General features: G+C 39.8%; 3 protein-coding genes across 3 annotated transcripts; 2 read left to right on the forward strand and 1 right to left on the reverse strand.

Moving 5' to 3' along the window:
- Positions 1-219: 219 nt before the first annotated feature.
- On the forward strand, positions 220-7,437 carry gba1 (glucosylceramidase beta 1). The gene is made up of 11 exons (XM_086078564.1): positions 220-496; positions 570-761; positions 1,374-1,520; positions 1,647-1,780; positions 2,994-3,166; positions 3,249-3,338; positions 3,419-3,566; positions 4,725-4,949; positions 5,036-5,199; positions 5,281-5,397; positions 6,479-7,437. The coding sequence occupies exons 1-11, from the start codon at positions 427-429 to the stop codon at positions 6,585-6,587; spliced, it is 1,569 nt and encodes a 522-aa protein (XP_085934690.1). The 5' UTR covers positions 220-426; the 3' UTR covers positions 6,588-7,437.
- On the reverse strand, positions 7,428-15,867 carry rnf115a (ring finger protein 115a). Its single transcript, XM_086078566.1, has 9 exons — positions 15,743-15,867; positions 11,906-11,964; positions 11,777-11,834; positions 11,178-11,461; positions 10,967-11,035; positions 10,800-10,872; positions 10,105-10,198; positions 8,441-8,556; positions 7,428-8,350 (listed from the first exon to the last, which is right to left on the reverse strand). Exons 1-9 carry the CDS (start codon positions 15,818-15,820, stop codon positions 8,231-8,233), a joined length of 951 nt encoding a protein of 316 aa, XP_085934692.1. The 5' UTR covers positions 15,821-15,867; the 3' UTR covers positions 7,428-8,230.
- A 1,883-nt stretch (positions 15,868-17,750) lies between these two features.
- On the forward strand, positions 17,751-19,421 carry lamtor2 (late endosomal/lysosomal adaptor, MAPK and MTOR activator 2). Its single transcript, XM_086078709.1, has 4 exons — positions 17,751-18,011; positions 18,704-18,866; positions 18,937-19,026; positions 19,093-19,421. Exons 1-4 carry the CDS (start codon positions 17,944-17,946, stop codon positions 19,147-19,149), a joined length of 378 nt encoding a protein of 125 aa, XP_085934835.1. The 5' UTR covers positions 17,751-17,943; the 3' UTR covers positions 19,150-19,421.
- The last annotated feature ends 80 nt before the right edge of the window (positions 19,422-19,501 follow it).

Here is a 19,501-nt window from a genome sequence, read left to right on the forward strand (position 1 = left end):
TGTAATACATATGCAGACAAAAATCATTTACATATATTTTCCACCAGGACCAGGTAATAGTTTACTTTAGTTCGAAACCAATTTTCCATTAGCTATCTTGGTCAAACAGCACCCCCAACTGGCACACATGTGTTACTTCACGTTGTGTGTAACAGCACCCCCGAGTGGCATATCCTGGAACTTGCACACCACGTGAACAGTCACATGACTTGCTCCCAAAAAACAAATTGAATGCTGTCGTTGAAACCACCCGAATGGTAGGCGGGTCAACGTTTAAACCATGTTTAAACCAAGCGACGCGTGTCCAAAGTTCACTAAATTGACACAGTAATGAATATGCCGTCGTATTGACTTAAACACTCTCGGTTAAATGTCATTTCCTGACTCGTGATGCCCGAAGAGAAGTAGAAAGTTTCTCTCGACAAAATGTTTCTGTCACTGCATTGCGCTGTTTTGCTAGCAGCAATTTCCCACATAACAACGACCTTCTCAGCAGGTAACAAACAGCCTCCTTTAAGCTGTGTTAAATGTCACAAATGGAAATGAATTGTGTGTCTTTTCACGACAAGAACGCAACAAGTGTGTCGCTAGAAGCTTCGGCCATGACTCTGTGGTGTGTGAGTGTAACTCCACGTACTGCGACACCTTGGGCACCGTGTCTCTTCCCCCGCTGGGTCAGTACATCTCCTACCTGAGCAGCAAGGCTGGAAGCCGGCTAGAAGACAGCCATGGTCCAATCCGACCCAAGGGAACCGGTGCTGGTGAGTTCCATACATTGTGGACAAGTTACTAAGTTCTTAAATGACATAAACCGTGTGTCCACAGTCCTGTATGGTACATTTGAAAGTAACTATTTATGCAATATTGTAATGATTACTGTACGGATTGTAATGCATCACACTAAACAACCAACATGCAATTTTGAATTAATTTAAAAAAATATATAATAAAACTTGCTTCTCTTGTGGAACTTTATAAGTGTATAAACTTAATTCATTCTGAAACTGCGAACCAAAGCAATTGTTCCCATTTAAAATGAATGGAAATATAATTAATCTGTTCAAGCACCAGCAGCAAGGATTGTTGGTTTGATAAAAATGCATAAATAAAATAATTATTTATTGCCATCTCCGTTCTTCAAAGTAGCACAAATCCATTTTAGCTTCCTTTTTATGTGCATCTTCAAAGTAGTACATAGTTGACGTACCTTAAAGAAGAAACTCTTGTCACATATTACCGGAAAAAAACATACACCTATTGGCCACAACATTAGGTACGCCTGTGCTCTATTATAATAGTAAAAGTATTCAGCTTCCATCTTACTACAGGCAGGTGGTGCGTGGATGATATAATCTGCCACGTGTCTCCCTCAGGCCTCAGACTGACTCTCCTTCCACACAAGAAGTACCAGAAGACGAGAGGATTTGGTGGCGCAATGACAGATGCAGCAGCAATGAACATTATGTCGCTTTCTGCTGGAGCACAAGACCAACTGTTGAGACAATACTTCTCCAAGGAAGGTACATGCTCCACAACTCTTTATTAGGTATATGCCCTGCACACATCTAACGGCACACATGCAGAGGTAACGAAAATGCGGGCAACAATTTCAGTATTGTAAAAATTTGTGTGTGTGTGTTTTTCAGGTATCGGTTACACTGTGGTGCGCGTGCCCATGGCTAGTTGTGACTTCTCCACACGTCTGTACACATACGCTGACACGCGCGATGACTACAGCCTGCTCAATTTCACACTGGCCCCTGAAGATGTACACATGAAGGTTGGGACACACGGAGACATGGACATGCACAGAAAGTACTTGTCTGCTGCTATCGGTAGCCTTCCTGACCAATTTTCGTCTTGTTATCAATTTTGGAGGGACTTTCGGGTCTTGGTAATGTCACTGTTGTGTCATATTTTCTACACGTCATAACAACTTTGGAAATGTTATTCCCTTCTCCTAACGGATGCCTTTGAACATTTGAAATCCTCGTAATGTCGTAGCTAATATTTAATATTTTGTCTAGGATGTCATTATTTTCCATGTACAATTAATACCTCTAAAAAACAATTTTTTCTACTTGCTGTCGACTGAAGATGACATCACCTGTGCCGAGCGACCAATCGTGGAAAAATGTGTTTTTAAAGGTATTAATTGTACATGAAAAATAATGAAGTTGATGTTGAAAATGGCTCAATGAGTCAAGTATGCCTTTAGGTTTTGGCAACACAAATGTCAGGAAAAGCCTCCTAGAACATCTGAGCTTTACTTAAGGGTTCGTCAGAGGCACTTGAAATGGTGGCAGGTAATACAAAATAATAATTACAATTTATTTTGGTAATAATTGAAATCACGATTATTCAAACAATTATTATTTTTTTGGGCACAAAACAAGAAAATGATACATTTAAAATATTAGGACAAATACAATTATTTTAAACACTATAATTATGTAAGTTCCTTTCGGAATTGGAACCAAACAAGATTTATTAAATACGGTTACAAAAACGTGCAAATATAAACATTCAACAACTCAAAATTAGTATTAATAATCTTTTCTTTTTGTTTCTGATAATGTAACTGTGGAGTGAAATAATTGTAATTGAATTTTGATGAATTGCACAGCCCTAGTGGCAGGTATGTGCTGACTTCTATTTCACGTGAGAAATGTGACTGGTCGATTCTGAACATAGCCACATCTCAGTTATAAAAGGGTGTGCACACTTATGCAACCAAACCTTAGTTGTTTATTTATTTACCATTGTTTAAAGTTTTTTTTTTAATTTACAAGTTATAAGTCAGAGCAATAATGATGTAAAACCTTTTTTTAAGCTCTTTTTTTTATATATATATATATATATATATATATGTGTATATCATAAAAACCTGGCATTTGAACAGGGGTGCGTAGACTTTTAATAACCATACAGAGACACGCATACACCGAGTACTGTATGTCCGAATGGCCTTTGACCTGCTGCGTTGTTGTCAGATCCCTCTGCTGCAGAGAGCCCAAGCCATGGCTCCTCAACCCTTGTCTCTGCTGGCCAGTGCCTGGAGCGCCCCCGCCTGGATGAAGACAAACGACGCGCTCATCGGAAAAGGCTCCTTGAAGGGGCAACCTGGCGGAAAGGAGCATCAAAGTTGGGCTCAGTATTACATAAGGTGATTCGCGTCCATGCGGTACGTTGTTATGAAAGCATGCTTGGTTGCAATTGTGATTGTTGTTGCCATTTGTCCCTGTCAGGTTCCTGGAGGAATACGCCAAGTATAATTTGACATTTTGGGCCGTCACCACGGGGAATGAACCTACAGCAGGACAGATGACAAACTACAGGTGTCCACTTGCACACGAGCAATTAAAGTTATGATATCGGCGAGATTTAATTTCGAGACGGCGCATTTGTCTTCCTGCAGTTTCCAGGCGCTGGGCTTTACTCCCGAGGAGCAGAGGGACTGGGTGGCGTTGGACCTGGGCCCCGCACTCCAAGACTCGTCTTTCCCGCACACTCATGTCCTTATCCTGGACGACAACCGCGTGCTGCTGCCTCAGTGGGCCAAAGTGGTGAGCGCGACGCGGTGGACAACTCTTCTACTGCCGTACGATGTGTAATATGCGATCAAATCGGAGTTACAAGCGCTAACCATCGTTTGGCAGAACAAGCCTTTAAAAATAAAAATAAAAGAGGCCAAGCTTGCAACTCCCAGTTGAAGTTTACTGAAGACTAAACAGGAAATGGATAATATTATGGTGAATCATAAAGTCATAATCATAAAAAAAGAGACTTCAATTTGACAAACAGCTAAGTTAAGCTTCTGTGATAATGTCCTCGAACTGACGAGACAAAACTAGAACTTTTGGGCAAGGCACATCAAGCATACCATGAAAAGAACACTTCCCCTATTGTGAAATATTGTGGAGGCTCATTCATGTTCTGGAGTTGCTGTCCCTACTGTCAAATTATTTGTAATCTTTTTTTGTCCAGGCCTTTTTCATGAATTTTTTTTTTTTTAAATAAATAATTCTGTTTTTAAAATAATTATGTTGAACCACAAGTCAAAAGCAACGTCTCAGTTTTACTGGTTAATTTACATTATATTTAAATTTATTATTACTTTTGTCAGATTCAAATGTGGGGAGGGGGGGGGGTGTTCAACAATTTTGTCCACGTTTGTATGTACAGTATGTATGTATTATACTGTCACCTGGTGGCCACAACGTGTACCTCATGATGCACAAATTGTTTCATTGCATTCTCTTTATTTACATTATTTATTACTGCATGTTTTTGTAACGTAAAATATTAGAGTGCTATTTTTCATATAAAAAATCAGGTTACACAAATTAAGTGTTTTTTTTTTTTTTGGTAGGCTGGAACACTAATAGCATTTTTATTCATTTCAACATCAGAAGGTTATTCGAGTATTTTGAGTTACGATTTTGGTCCCGAAGCAAATTAAACTTGATCTCAGGGCGCCACTGTATGAGGAACTAAGATAATAATATTTTTTAGGTCTACAGAGCAGCACATTCATATTCAAGGCCGCTCCCTACACATTCAAAAAAAGAACATTGAACATGAAAATCAGGAAGTTAAACTTGAGAGGGGAAAAAAAAAAAGTATTTCTATTTTTTTGTATAATGGTCTTACATTGTCACATGTTGATCTCGCACACCAAAATGTATTTTCTCAGCCAAGACTTGTGACACGACTCCCACCAGGTGCTTAGCGACATCCACGCAGGCCGATACATCCACGGGGTGGCGGTGCACTGGTACCTGGACAGCCTGATTCCCGCCGGGCCCACCCTGGGAACCGTCCACCAGCTCTTCCCGGAGTATTACCTGTTTGGCACCGAGGCCTGCGCAGGCTTTACCTCGCTGGAGCGGGGGGTGAAACTGGGCAGCTGGCAGAGGGCCGAACAATACGCGCGCGATATCTTAGAGGTAAAGATGGCGGACGTCCCGGGAGTGTGTGTGAGTCGGCGGGCCCAACGCAAGCCGGGACGCGTTTTATACTTCTTCATGTTCAGGATTTAAATCATTACGTGACGGGCTGGACCGACTGGAACCTGGCGCTCGATCGGACCGGCGGGCCCAACTGGGTGAAGAACTTCGTGGACAGCCCCGTCATTGTTGACGCCGGGCGCGACGTCTTCTTCAAGCAGCCGACTTTCTACGCGTTGGCGCACTTCAGGTAGCAAGGTGGGATTGAATCATTGTATATTTTTAGACATCAATTCTTTTTTTTTTTTGTCTTTTTTTCTTCCGGACATAGTAAGTTTCTGTGTGAGGGCTCTCAGAGAGTCGGCGTGTCCGCCAGTGGGGCAACCAACCTGGAATTCTCCGCCTTCGTCCGACCAGACGGTTTAGTGGTGCTCATCATCCTCAACAGGTTGTATGACGCACGTATATTCGCACCCAATTCATGTTTACACGTAAACAAACAAAACTACACGTTATGCATTCCAAACACAAACACATAGCTTTGCTTATGTTTAGCTTAATGCTAACAAACAATGTAAAATGCTATAGATGGGCTAACTGATAGCATTGGTGGAATTATTTCCCCACAAATAAAGTTTTTTTTTTCTCATTGAGAGTCTGTTAGGTATTTTTAAACTTTATTTTAGTTTTATGTCACTATAAGTGGAATCTTGTACGAAATTAACTCATTCCCTGCCATTGACGGCTATAAACGTCAAAAATTTATTTGAACTATTTCCATTAGTTAATTTTTTTCCCCCACTTTTGTTAACAAGAATATGAAAACCTAGATTGTTTTTATTGTACATCTAGAACAGATATACAATTTGTGATTAATTGTGAGTTAACTAGTTGAAGTCATGCGATTAATTACAATTTAAAAAAAATTAAGTGCCTGTCGCCCCAAATTTTTTATATTCTTGTCTTTTTTTTAATTTAAATTCATTCACTGCCATTGACGGCTATAAATGTCAAAAATTCATTTGAACTATTTATATTAGTTTAATTTTTTTTCCACTTTTGTTAAGAGTATGAAAACCTAGATTTTTTTTTATTGTACATTTGAACAGATATAAAATTTGTGATTAATTGTGAGTTAACTAGTGAAGTCATGCGATTAATTACAATTAATAATTGTAATTGCCTGTCGCCCCTAATTTTTAACAATCTTTGTTTTCTTTTAAGAATTTATGGCAGTGAATGAGTTAAGATAATGCCAGGGTCCCTGTTGTTGTATTTTGCGCTTCATATGCGCCTCACGTTTTCAATGAGACAGGTCTGGACTGCTGGCAGACCCATCTAGTACTTCTTTTATTACAAAGCCACGCTGTTGTAACATGTTCGGAATGTGGCTTTTTGGTTTGTAGAACAACTTGGAAGTCAGCAAATGTCACGGAACGGTTTTTGTGTTCAACTTTGGAGGTTCCACTAAACACGTGTGCGTGAGCGTGACTTGAACGGCTCTAATGAATTGTGTGTGTGTTGTTTAGGTCATCATCAGACATCGAGTTTGAGGTGTGGGACCCCGTGGTGGGCTATATCCCGTCCTCAGCGCCGCCTCATTCCTTACTCACGCTCGCTTGGCACACAACGGGATAAATGTTGCGATTTGTTTTTGTTGCTCGCATGCAGGTAAGCCTCGACTCTGCAGAAATGATGTAGAGTTGTGTTCAAAATAATAGCAGTCGAACATAATTAATCAGATCACTCACTTTTTTTTTTGGTAACCAGTAAATTCTGTAGAGTAAATTTAGATAGGGACTAAATAGACTCGGTTTTAGAGTAGGCTAATATTTACACTTGGAAGAGAGTAAAAAAAAAAAAGAATTGTAAAAAAAAAACAAATAAAAGCCACTCAAGGGTTAAGGAACGAACTCACTACCTTCAGCTTGGGGGACTGCCACACGACCACCTGAGCTATGCCCCTCCTGCTGTTTCCTTATCTCCAAGAGACCAAAGACATCGTTTTTGTAAAGTAAATATTCAAATTTGTAAAGGACAGACACAATTTATTTTTCATTTTTGTAAAAGCAATTTAAAAAAATGGACCAATATTTCTTGGTTTTGATTTAGAATATGATGTGCAGTGTTCCCAATGCATGAAAATAAAACTATTGGACGACTACTCTTTTGTAGTTTTTGTGAGTTTGACCTTTTTAAACACATTGCTATTATTTTGAACGCAACTGCATATTAGAGGTGCATTGAAAAAAACTAAAAGAGCTGCTACAAGATTAACATTGAAGTATGAGGTTATTTGAACAAATGTTAATTTTTATTTAATTATGCCTAATTTGTGAATTTATGCCAAGGATTTCTTTGCCATGCAAATACACTTGCATGGATGACTAAAATGTCATTCACGACAACTTCTGACACACTTTGTATATAATGAAATGTGTTACTATTTAATTTCAAATAAAAACAAGTACTAAGACAAATGAAGAAGGAAACTTTTTTTTTGTCACTTTATTAATACATCATAGACATTTTTCATTTATATAATATACAGTTTGTTAACCATGTATGTCATTCACATTTGCGTCTCCATTCTCAATGTTTTTCTTTGCAAACCTTTTAAGTTTGTGGACTACAATTATTTACATAAAAAAAAAAAAAACAAGTGGTAAAAATGTGGTCATACACAGAGGACTAAAATGACAGGGATGTCATCAGATTACAATATGTACACCAGCGGGGGAAAGCGCTCATGATTTGATTCCATCGGTGTGAGGGTTTTAAGCTGGAATTTCCCTTTTATAGGAATGCTTAAACGTTCAACCAAAGAAATCAGCTCATGGGCTGTCAAACAATAAATAGATTCAAGAATATGTTTACAGCAATGGGGCGACTGAGATAAAAAAAAAAAACGAAACAAAAACGGGCATCTGGCCAAAATAGTGTTGAAAAGGGGAAGTGGCTTGAAGGGTAAACATGGACGTGCCTCATCTGGAGCGGAAAGGAGACCTTAAAGGGGACATATTATGGAAATTGAGTAACTAATTGCTTGTTTATAAATGTATAGAACAGACCTCCCAAAACCGTGGAGTTTAGACATGTCACAGGATTTGTGAAAACGTGTATAATATGTCTCCTTTAAGATGCGTATGTGTACATGGTTCAGAAAAAAAGACAAACGGAAAATTACAAAAACAAAAGTGATTATGACGGCAACGGCGGCGAGGAGTAGCGACGAGCGTCTTCTCTGTGTGTTATTTTTCCCCACCCGCCCCGATCTGTCTTCAGAAGGACCATCTCTCCTGTGTGCGGGGGTCCATGGAGAGGGAGGGGGGCTCTGACGGGGGCTGGTTGCTGCTGTCTTCGCCGTTCAAACTCTTCCGACAAACTGGACACGTGTCGTGCTGCGGGGAGACAAACGCGCGGCGCGGCGTCAGCTCGGCCGTAATGTGCGACGACAATGGCCAGCTTGTGTTTGTTTTGTTGTGACTCACCATCTCCAGCCATGGTACTATACAGGCCGAATGGAAGAAGTGGTTGCAGGGGAGCTGTCTGACGGCCTCGCCCACCTCAAAGTCTTCTTTGCACACTGGACATTCCATACAACAGTCTGCGCGTACCAAGTTTAACGCTCGTTACTTTGCAATGGAGGACGTGATCAATTAGTCAAGCAATGGAGTGGAATTGATTGTAGATTAAACTCTGACAATGCGAATGAAAAAGGTATTTCTCTTGTGGCCCTTTAGGATTTGTATTTCAGTACCCCCCCCCCACAGAACCCGATTGGAATAACCCATCAAAATGAAGATCAGTCGTGGATCAACAGCGAGTGGGGTCTTGAAGCTTCGCTTTTAAATTGCAGCTGTTCAAGGTGAGCTCATTAGCACCCACTGTTGTTAGGGAGGCTATACACTGAAAGGTGAGACACTTAAAGATAGTGCTTATGTTAACAGATTAACATTAAATTATTTGTATTGTTAGCTGCAAATGATAAATGGTAATCAACAATAACAAAAAAAAATATCTACAACAATAATGGTACATGCGCTGCCACTTGGTTTTGTACATAACGGGGGGCGTCCATTTTGCTGTAGACTGAAAATGACATCACAGTCCTTACGACCAATCACAGCTCACCTGTGTTCTGAGTGCGGTCATGTGACATTTGCAAACAGAGCCGTGATTAATAGTTAATGGAGCCTTGAGCAAGTGTGATGTCATTTTTAGTCAACAGCATGTGGCAAAATGCCCCCCCCCCCCCCCCGAGATGGATAAAAACGGCTGGATTTTGCTCCTTAATTCATATTCCTCAAATCGCAATATTTACCAGAATACCATGTTTAGACTAGTTGGGCTGCACAGAACATTATTGTAAAGTTCATTTCATTTAAGTAGGTACAATTTTCTGATAGAAACCCTAAAGTGAAAGTCAACCTTAAACATTTCTTGACAATATGCTTTATGTGGCCTCACTAGTCTAAACATGACATTCAGATTAATATTACTTTTGTAGAATAAATTATATAGCATAATCCAGCCATTTTGCCACTTGCTGTCGACTGAAGATGACATCAAGGGCTCAGGCAACAGCCAATCACAGCTCGCCTGTTTTCTGAAGCTGAGCTGTGATTGGTTGTTACCTGAGACCTGAGCAACTGTGATGTCATCTTCAGTCAACAGCAAGTGGCAAAATGGCCGCCCCCTGAGATGGATGAAAACGGCTGGATTTTGCTGCTTAACTCATATTCCACTAACCAGAATACCATATTTCGACCAGTGGGGCAGCAAAGAACATACTATTGTTGACTTCCTCTTTAACGCTGGCCAAAGTTTGAAATGACCTAATCACTCCTAAATTTGTTGGGGGTTTTCACTATCATTAGGTGGATGTTAAGTTCAGTTTAACTGCAAATCAGTAGTGACAGAAATTTAAATAGTGTCCTAGTCATATTGAATCATATGGCAATAGACTACTAGATGTGTGTCAAATGTACAAGGTGCCTTCAGGGTCTCTTTATAATTTACTAGGAACTAATGAGGTGCACTTAAACATCCATTATCTACTCATTTTGAAATACTTTCCACACATTTGTGCTTTTGCAATAAATGTGTTTGATCCATTCAAATTCTCATCACGAGAACACGGTGCAACTCTCACCTGCTTGTTCCTGAGAAATATTCACAAAGGGTAGAGAAGAAATCCTCTCTTTCTCAGCTGGAGGAGGCCCCGTGTTCTCCAGCTGACCGAGCAACTGCACGCACAATCACACCAAATGAGCGACAATAAGGAGATTTCAAATCAACTCATTCACTGCCATTGACGGCTATAGATGTCAAAAATTCATTTTTATTTTCATTCATAACTATTTATAGCTTAAATTCCCCCCCCCCCCACACTTTTGTTAACAAAAGTATAAAAACCTAGATTTTTTTGTTGCATTAGAACGGATATAAAATTTGTGATTAATCGTGAGTTAACTGGTGAAGTCATGCGATTAATTACGTTTAAAAATTGTAAATGCCCGACGCCCCTATTTTTTAAAATCTTTTTTTCTTAAAAAAATAAATAATAATAATTAAGAAAAGGTTATTAAAAATAAGGGGCATCAGGTGATTAAAAATTGTCATCGTAATTGATCGCATGACTTAACTTACGATTAATCACAAATTTCATATCTGTTCTAAATGTACAAAAAAAATCTAGGTTTTCATACTCAACAAAACTGAAGAAGAAAAAAAGTTAGACTAATAAAAATAGTTACAATTAATTTTTAATGTCTATAGTTGTCAATGGCAGTAAATGAGTTAAATTAAAAAAAAATTACTTCACAGGCACGTCGCAATTTGCTTTACTTGTGTTATGACAGCATCCAGGCCTCCCTGTCCCCAGGCGTAGTCTCCTGGGTTCGAATGTAACATCCCTGTCCTGGGGAAGCACAAAGCAACAGTTGATTGTGGTCATATCATAAGAGCAAATGACATTCTGACACAAATCTCATTAAGTAGTGAGGGCATCTCACCATGACAGCGGCGGCGAGCCAGAGACGCCAGAGTTGGCGAAGAGGCCGGCGAGGAACTGTTGTACAATCCTGAGTGACGGACATCGAAAGTTTAACGCGTTCTCTCAACGTTTGTTACAGCCATTATTTGTAGTAAATACAAAAAATAATAATTGGGCCAATGAAGTAAAACTGGGTGTCATTTGTTTATATTCAGGTGACGCCAACCCACCCTTCGACAGCGGGCGAGCGGTCGGGCCTGCTGCTCACTCTGGACCTGTACCTCCTCTGGGTGTGTAGGCGCGGGGGGCGCGCCGGGCCCCAGTGGTCGCCGGCGCCTAGCGAACCCGCCATGGCCCCCCCGAGGCCGGCGGGGACCGAGCCCCCGATGGGTGCGCTTCCGAACCCCCCAAAGTCACTGAGGCCGCCCAAGCGGCCCCTGGACAGCCGAGGTTCTGAGTCGGGGCTGTCGCCGTCGATGGAAAATGGCCGCTCCATTAACAGCAGGTGCCATAGCTGCAAGGACGACAACGCAGAAGGTTAGTTATTGAATTTCTTTTTGTTCTTTTTGAATTGATAAAATTTATTTTGCATAGGTAAATAAAAGAAGTCAAGTGCAGATATTATTGTTGTCCACTTGGGGTCGCCATTCTACACTATAATATTGGTGTCTTTGAGTGTGTGTGGCTCTAAAGGGTGGAGCCTGGCCTGGTGAGCAACTTATTTCTTTCTGTGTCGAATAATAATCGCAACAGATTTTGCTTCTACTTTATTTGTAACTGGATCATTTGATTGACTTGATAAGAAACGTGACTCAGATAAGAAACGTACCTCTGCGAACTGAGTGGTTGTGTCATCGAGTCCGTTGGCGCCGCCCTCTAAGAGGCTACTGGAATTGCAGACAAACGAAATGACAGCTCGTCATGAGATGAAACCCATCAAATGATTCACGGCGCTTACCTGGAATCTTCTGTTACTTCCTCGATGAAGCCCGAGTCGCAGCGAGGACAAATATACTCCTTGAAAAAGTGAGAGCGCACACTTAGACGTTGACGAAACAATCCAGATTGAAATAAGCAAACTATGATTAAACATTCAATCACAACTGTCCAGAAAGGCCTCCAACACATTCAATGATCAGAATAAGTAAAGAAACTCAATGGCAACACTGTATAAAAAAAATTAAAGTTTCAATATTATGACAATTAAGAATACTAAAAATATACACGAGCAGTCAATGTTTGTCTCGAGAAACATGCCAATACGTGTTCTGCTCGATGATCATTTCTGCGCGTGTCGTTGTTGAGAAACTACAGAAGATGTTGGTTATGATCGTCAACAGTAATCCGAAAAACACAGGACAGGTGAACATTCAACGTTGGAATATTAAAACCATCAATCATTGCTAGCGTTCAATTTTTTTCCTGCTACATTGGATCTCATTGAATTGTGCAGGTGTACCTATTGTTGTGACCAGTCCGTGTTTGTATTGCATACAGAGCTCGAGTTTGTGTGTTAGCCAGCGAGTCGTCTGACAAACATTCCACGCTGTTGCTGTTAGCCGTGATGTTGACGCCAGTGGGAGCCAGGTGACCTCTGCGTGTCACGAGCGGTTCGGTTAGACCAGGGTTAGATGTGCGATGGGGGGAAAAAATGACCCCCGATTTTGGAAAAAATTCTAAACATGTTTCCTCTACTATCCCACACAATCATGGTTTCGCACCCGCGTATTCACCTAGTCGGTTTATTTTAAAAAAAATTCTGAGAATTGTTCGTTTTTATTTGACTTTTTTAGGTTTTTTACTATTCGCTGTATTTTGCCCCTAATCAAAATGGCATTTGTTTCGGAAGTGCGTGGTCCTATTTGACCCCTTGCCCCCAGTAGCGCTGATGAAAAATTGTGGCCCCTTCCATCATTTAAATTGCACGTCCCTGGATTCAACTGTAAATTATTTCTGTCACTAAAATGTTGAGTTTTAAATTTTGTATAAATCAATTAGTAGCTCCATATTACTATAGAAAAAATAAATAAATCAACTTTTAACCTTTTAGATATTTTACATTTTTATAATGTACTCCCCCCCCCCAATCCATAAATTTATTGGCCTGTCTTTTTTTTTTTAATCCAATGCAAAAGTTTTCAAACCCCCGTTTTAAAATATGATAAATTTTCAACGGCAATTTTTCCTACAATGCATTTTTTTTCCTGTTCTTAACTTCCATTAAAGTATGTCATGACGTGAAAAGGTGGCCTATTACAGTAAATGAAAGCAACCTAAGAGGTAGAGCTGGTCCGCCAACCACACCTAACGCGAGTTCAACACTGACTGACAAGAGCGCACGTGATTTTTTTTTTGACATGTAAAAGTCAACTACAGGATCAGAGATGTTTGGGTTGTCCTCGTAGTAAGCCATCTACGCTATTATTGAACAATGACGTGGAGATGTGGATGTGACGTGGCTTGGAAAGGAAGAAATGCCACAGGATCCAGGAGTGTCCTCATGAGACAAGCGGGCTGGAATTGCCCTCGAGGCCTCTACCAGTCCAAAATACACAACAACTGCGTCAGTACAAATGATTAGATTGGAGATCACACAGTGAAATCTCTATCGTCGGTTGCAAAATTAGACAGTCCATGAATAAATCAGGAATGTCAGCAATACCCGAATGAGCTTGTTCAAGCGGGCATCCGCTCGAATACTTTCACAGAATCCCACAGTCAGATAATTTGATGAATGACAAATTCAGTATCTGATCTTAAACTTTGCATTCATCCACATGTTGTTGTTGTTTTTAAATTAACAGTAGTTAACTAATACTTTACACTTGTATATGACAGCGAAGAATATTAAAATGTTATCTAAATTTTTATGATGCAAGAGTTGGATCATGGAATAAATTATTTCTACTTCTAACATATAATTTCTTCTATGGAAAAACATTGCCAGTTTATCTTGGGGGGGGGGGGGGGGTCTGAAATGAACCCGCTTCCTGGGATGATTGTGTTCAATCATTGAGGTTCTTCTGTTTCACTAAAAATAAATGCAGAAATACTTCATGTGAGAATTATGTTTTCTCTTAAATCATTTTATTTCAGGTGATTTTTTTATGCCAAACCACGTGTTCATAGTAGTAAGAGTACATCAATTAATTACTTGCGAAAAGATATTGAATTCAATTATTTTTGCACTGCATTTGTAAGCCTCTTTCTTCCCACCAGGTGTAAGCGGAGTCCCCTAATACCTCGGCGGCAGTCAAATGAAATTATGCAAATGTTGGCGGTGGCGGCCGCTTCTGGTTGAGCAACAACACAAGCACATGGATTTCCTTTTCTTTCCCCCCCTTTGGGCAAAGTGTAACACCATTAGTGAATCTTACGGCATCAGAAAAGTGTTTTGCTCCACATATCAATTACACCAACAGCATTTTTATTTCATAGCGCCTTTGTTCGCTTGTGTTTTGCTTACTCGTCAACACGCTTGCCCCATTCATTTGCACAGTGACCTAAATTGAATTATGGCTGGGCGATTAATCGGCCATAATCAATCAAGTGCCATTTATTTATCATCACAATTTTCTTTTGCGGCTTCCGTAGTTCCAGACTTGAATATATTAAAATGTGTCGACAAGAGCAGTCCGTGTCAACACATTTTCGCTATATTCTGCAACATATTCTCAAAAGACGCCCGCTAAGAATCAGTCAACATGAGCAAAATAGTTTTTGTTTTACGTATGTCAAGAAAGGATCCCAGTGGTTAAAATGAGATGTTTGTGAAAACGCGTGATTGTATTTTAATGCCATATTACTGAGCCCTGATTTTAATATGGGCATTAGGGACAGGACATTCATGGGGGTGTCAATAAAATAAAATAATGACCTTTTTGGGATAACTGCTTAATGTTACAGCACCAGACGGGAACATTTCCCCTATCAGGGGAACACCCCCCAACAAGTACAAACTAAACACATACCAAGTTGTACAATCACATTGGTAGCCTGATGAAGCCCTGAGAGATTGCTCAATAATTGTTTTCGCCTTTATTGTGTACGGTGGATTCCTCCTTATCCAAGGACATAGGAAGTACCACCATCAATATTACCAATATTCAAATGTAATAGCATACCATAAAACGAGTTTTTATTCCAGAAATGAACAACATATTTTAAGACACTGTAACATTATACAGTTAAAAGAAACGAAAATTGTGGCGCTTTCCTCTGAGGTTTTTGTTTGTTTGTTGTGTAAGTGATCGTGGTGTAAAAAATAAAAATGTCAGCTTTCAGTGTTCAACATTCTACTCCCATGTTTCCATTTCAAATGGAAACCAAAAGTATCTATGAATGCAAAATTCCCCTGCTTGAAATTAGGGCAACTTTGGATCAGACTATGATAGGGTGGGGAAACGAGACGTGAAGGCAATTGAAATACTATTTTAAATATCCTCATTCCGCTTAGCATTGTGTATTTTAGTGCAACACACAACAACCACAGTAGACCAAACCAGGGCTTGAGGCGAAACTCTTTCGACTTGAGTATCTTCCACGAGCATTGCAACTAAAATATACCGCCCCTTTGCTTTAAATGTGCATTATTTGTCAAATACAGTTGCAGTTGTTAACCGGTGTTTATAACGCGTTCACAACTGCAACAACAAACACCGCTGACTGCTAGCAGGTTAGCTAGCCTTTTAGCTAAGGAAGGCAAGCAGAACACACGGTAATTAGCGTCGACGCTGACTTGTCACCCGAGCAGATACGATTACATAAAGCCGAGAGTGTAAAACAAACGTCTTACCGGGAGTTTGGGGCTTACTTCTCCCTTACAACAGTGACAGAAAAACCGATGCGGGGGAACAGCCGCAGCCTCCGCCATCTTTTCCCCAAGCGAGCACACAAACAGTGACGTCGGTCCTCCAAAAAAGTCACTACGAGGGACCGCCTCCTTCCCAGCATGCACCTCGTCACAGACCGGCCAATCACAGCAAGGTATAACCCGATTGCGGAAATGCTCGTTTGTTGACAAGCGTAGATCAACGTGTCTTTCTGGTCAGTGCAGCTAAGAAATATATATTGTTTTCTAAAGAGCAGAGAATTGATTAATTTGTTTTAGTCGGTCGGTTTGTTTAGACGTTATGTGCTGCGCATCAAGAAATGCAAAGAACTCAAATGGATCTCATCTCAAACATATTTTATAGAATTAGAGTTTGGTAGAGTAGCCAAAATTTTTACTCAAGTAGAATGATATGACTCAAGTATAGTGAAAAATTGTCCTCCAAATAATTACTTGAGTTAGAGTTAAAAAAAAAAAAAAGAGTACTCGAGTAACTGCTGAGTAACTTGTGATTTCCTTTTTATATCAGACCATGATCCTAAAATAACAATAACGAAACACAAATATGTATGTGCAAATACAGACATTACTGAATAGTGAATTATATCACTTAACCTGAAACAGTTTGTACAAAATAAAATATTCATGAAATAAATGATTAAAAAATATGTATAAAATAACATATTAAGGCAAATTCAGCCTCAAGACATGGCCTTATGCAAATTCTTTCACGTGTTAATGGTAACAATATGCTCACCAAGGCAAGTGTTCATTGGATATATATATATATATATTAAAAAAAAGTCTACAAACCCCTCTTCAATTGCCCGATTTTTATGATTAAGAAAAAATAAATAAAACCAAGATAAATCAATTAAAAACTTTTTCAACCATTAATGTGACCTACAACTTCAATACATACAACTCAATTGAATAAATGAAAATCAAGTCACCAATCACATTCAAATCACATGCTGCTTTGTCGACCAGATTTATTGATCAATTATAGGCTATGTAGTAACTAAGTTTTATGGTATTTGCAAAACAACCGTAGTGTGTGTGTGTGTGTGTGTGTGTGTGTGGTGTACATATGAGGAGGGGGGGTGGGGGGGGGGTAATGTAAACATGAGTTGAATCCTCCATTTATGAGTCACATTGACGGGTCTGCAAAAATTGTGTGCGTGGTCATGATGTCATCATGTATTCCCACAATCCCAGATGTTTTTGCTTACTGGTCTGTTTTTGTTGAACACTTAAACTGGGAAAGCATCTATTCTAGGCTCTTCCATAAAAATAGAGGCTGCCTTAGAAATAAAGTAAGGGAATTATCTTAAAATTCTATGCAGAGGCATGGTGCACCCTAAACTGGTTACGAGACAATCAAAAAGCACATATAAACAAACCACCATTCACACATCCAGACAATTTTAGAGTCTTCAGTCAACCTACCATGCATGTGGGAGGAAACTGGAGGACCCGGAGAAAACCCTCACAGGCACGAGGAGAACATGCAAACTCCAAGTCCAGAGCGCAGATTTGAACCTACAACCACTGAACTGAGGCAGATGACGTGCCATCAAGTCGCTCTACGTGCCACCCTGCCGATCATTGTGTTCTTAAATGAAAAATATATATACATTTATGTTGTTTTTTCATTTTGTGAAATGTCCCTACTGTCAATATTAATAAATTCTGGAAATATGTATCATTGTTATAAATTCAATAATTTTATACATTGAAAAATCTGATCCACAAATCTAAATTTAATTATCAAAAGAAAAGAAAGAACGTTTGAAATCAGGCAATATATATATATATATATTATGATAAATTAAAAAAAAAAGTTATTCCCAGTTTCACTTTTTCGAATGCGCACGCAGCCTTGTCATTTTTGTTCTCGTGACATTTACAAGCACAGTATACGCTGACAGCTAGCTTCCACTAGCTTAGCCTCGCCGTGGGCACGCATCTCAAAGAGCACGTCGCACCTTCCTGTTGTGGCAGCTGCCGAGGGCCACTTCCGGTATCTCCAGCTGTCACAGGAAGTTCTGTGACGACAAGCCTCTGCCTAAAATGCGTTAGCTACCTCGTGATTATCGTTTTGCACTTTTCCCTTCCGTATTTTATTTAAGACAACAGTTTATCGTCCGAGGGCGAGAGCAGCCATGTTACGACCGAAGGCTTTGACGCAGGTTCTGAGCCAAGCCAACACGAACGGGGTCCAGAGCACTCTGTGAGTACTGCTAGCATAGCCTAACCGGATGCTAACCTGTCAATTGTTTTGAAAACTTATTCCGACTTATTGAACGATTGTTTTTGAGTGCGACCACTATTTAACCTTCTACGATGATAACTGTTGATGTTGTAATGGTTGCCAGTGTCGCCAAATGCCGACTTTTGTGTCGTGACATAAGTTACTTTAGTTTGAGTAATGTAAAAATTTAAATAAGTACTCAAATAAAATGGAACTTTAATTGTAAGTAATGTATTTAGTAACATAGTTGCACCAAACACCGCAAAATATTTGATATGATGACTAATGATGGTTGAGTCAAATGAATAAAATTATATGATCCTGGTTTCATGAAAATATACGTTGGTGCAAAAATCATACTCTAATAATGACTCTTACGCTAAAATTGTTTAAGCGCATTTGATATTTAAAACAATCTTTTATTTGAATTCGATTCAGATTTCTACTTGCTTCAAATTATTCCCTGTGTGTATTATTAGCTTAACACACTGTTGAAGCTGTGTCTTTTACTGTCAATGATGTCCAAACAAAGTCAAAGAAAAAGCAAAATACACCCAAATAATCCTTTGATGGCATTTCCCCCCCTGAAACATACGCTTTGCCTGGATTCCGGAAGATTCAAAACCATTCAAGTGTGGCTTCCTTATGTATTTTTGCCTTTTGGCTGTCAGATTGCTAAACAATGAAGGCTCTCTCCTGGCCTACTCTGGCTACGGGGATACGGACGCTCGGGTCACCGCCGCCATCGCCAGCAACATCTGGGCGGCCTACGACAAGAACGGCCACCAGGCCTTCAACGAAGACAAACTTAAATTCATACTCATGGACTGCATGGTAAGACATGAGTTTCTCTTCGCAAATGTTGCAGCTGTTGACAAACGCACACACATTGTTTATGTGACAGGAGGGAAGAGTGGCCATCACGCGAGTGGCCAACCTGCTCCTTTGCATGTACGCCAAAGAGACGGTGGGCTTCGGAATGCTGAAAGCCAAGGTGAGGCAACAGCAACAACTTCCTCAACCTCGTCAGTTTGTTGCTCACGTGCGCTTTTCTGCACAGGCCGAGGCGCTGGTGCAATACCTGGAAGAACCCCTGACCCAAGTCGCCGCATCCTAGTGGGAGTTTGGCCCAGGCCAATTCTTTGTGTGGCTTTTAACTGATCATGCATTTTATTTAATTTTTTTAATTTAATCATGTAAACGTGTTAATGTTAATAACAATTATTTTGTTTGTTTAGTTAGAATTCATGTTGGATTTTGTCTCATTATGACATGAAGGGAGGTTCAAGAAAACATTTATATTGATTTGTTAAATCCTGTTGAAATGCAATTTAGTTTCAATTTGTATGGTTTTGTTCAAATGTGTACAATAAACAATATCTGATGACAGATCTTGTCATGTTTTTTTCCGGGACTTGTCGAGACGAAAAGCAGCGAGGAAAAACTTGCAGATCGAGGTCCCGTATGAC

Source organism: Leptonotus elevatus, chromosome 6 (genome assembly GCF_054856555.1).
Source record: "Leptonotus elevatus isolate MCC_2025b chromosome 6, RoL_Lele_1.0, whole genome shotgun sequence".
NCBI lineage: Eukaryota > Metazoa > Chordata > Actinopteri > Syngnathiformes > Syngnathidae > Leptonotus > Leptonotus elevatus.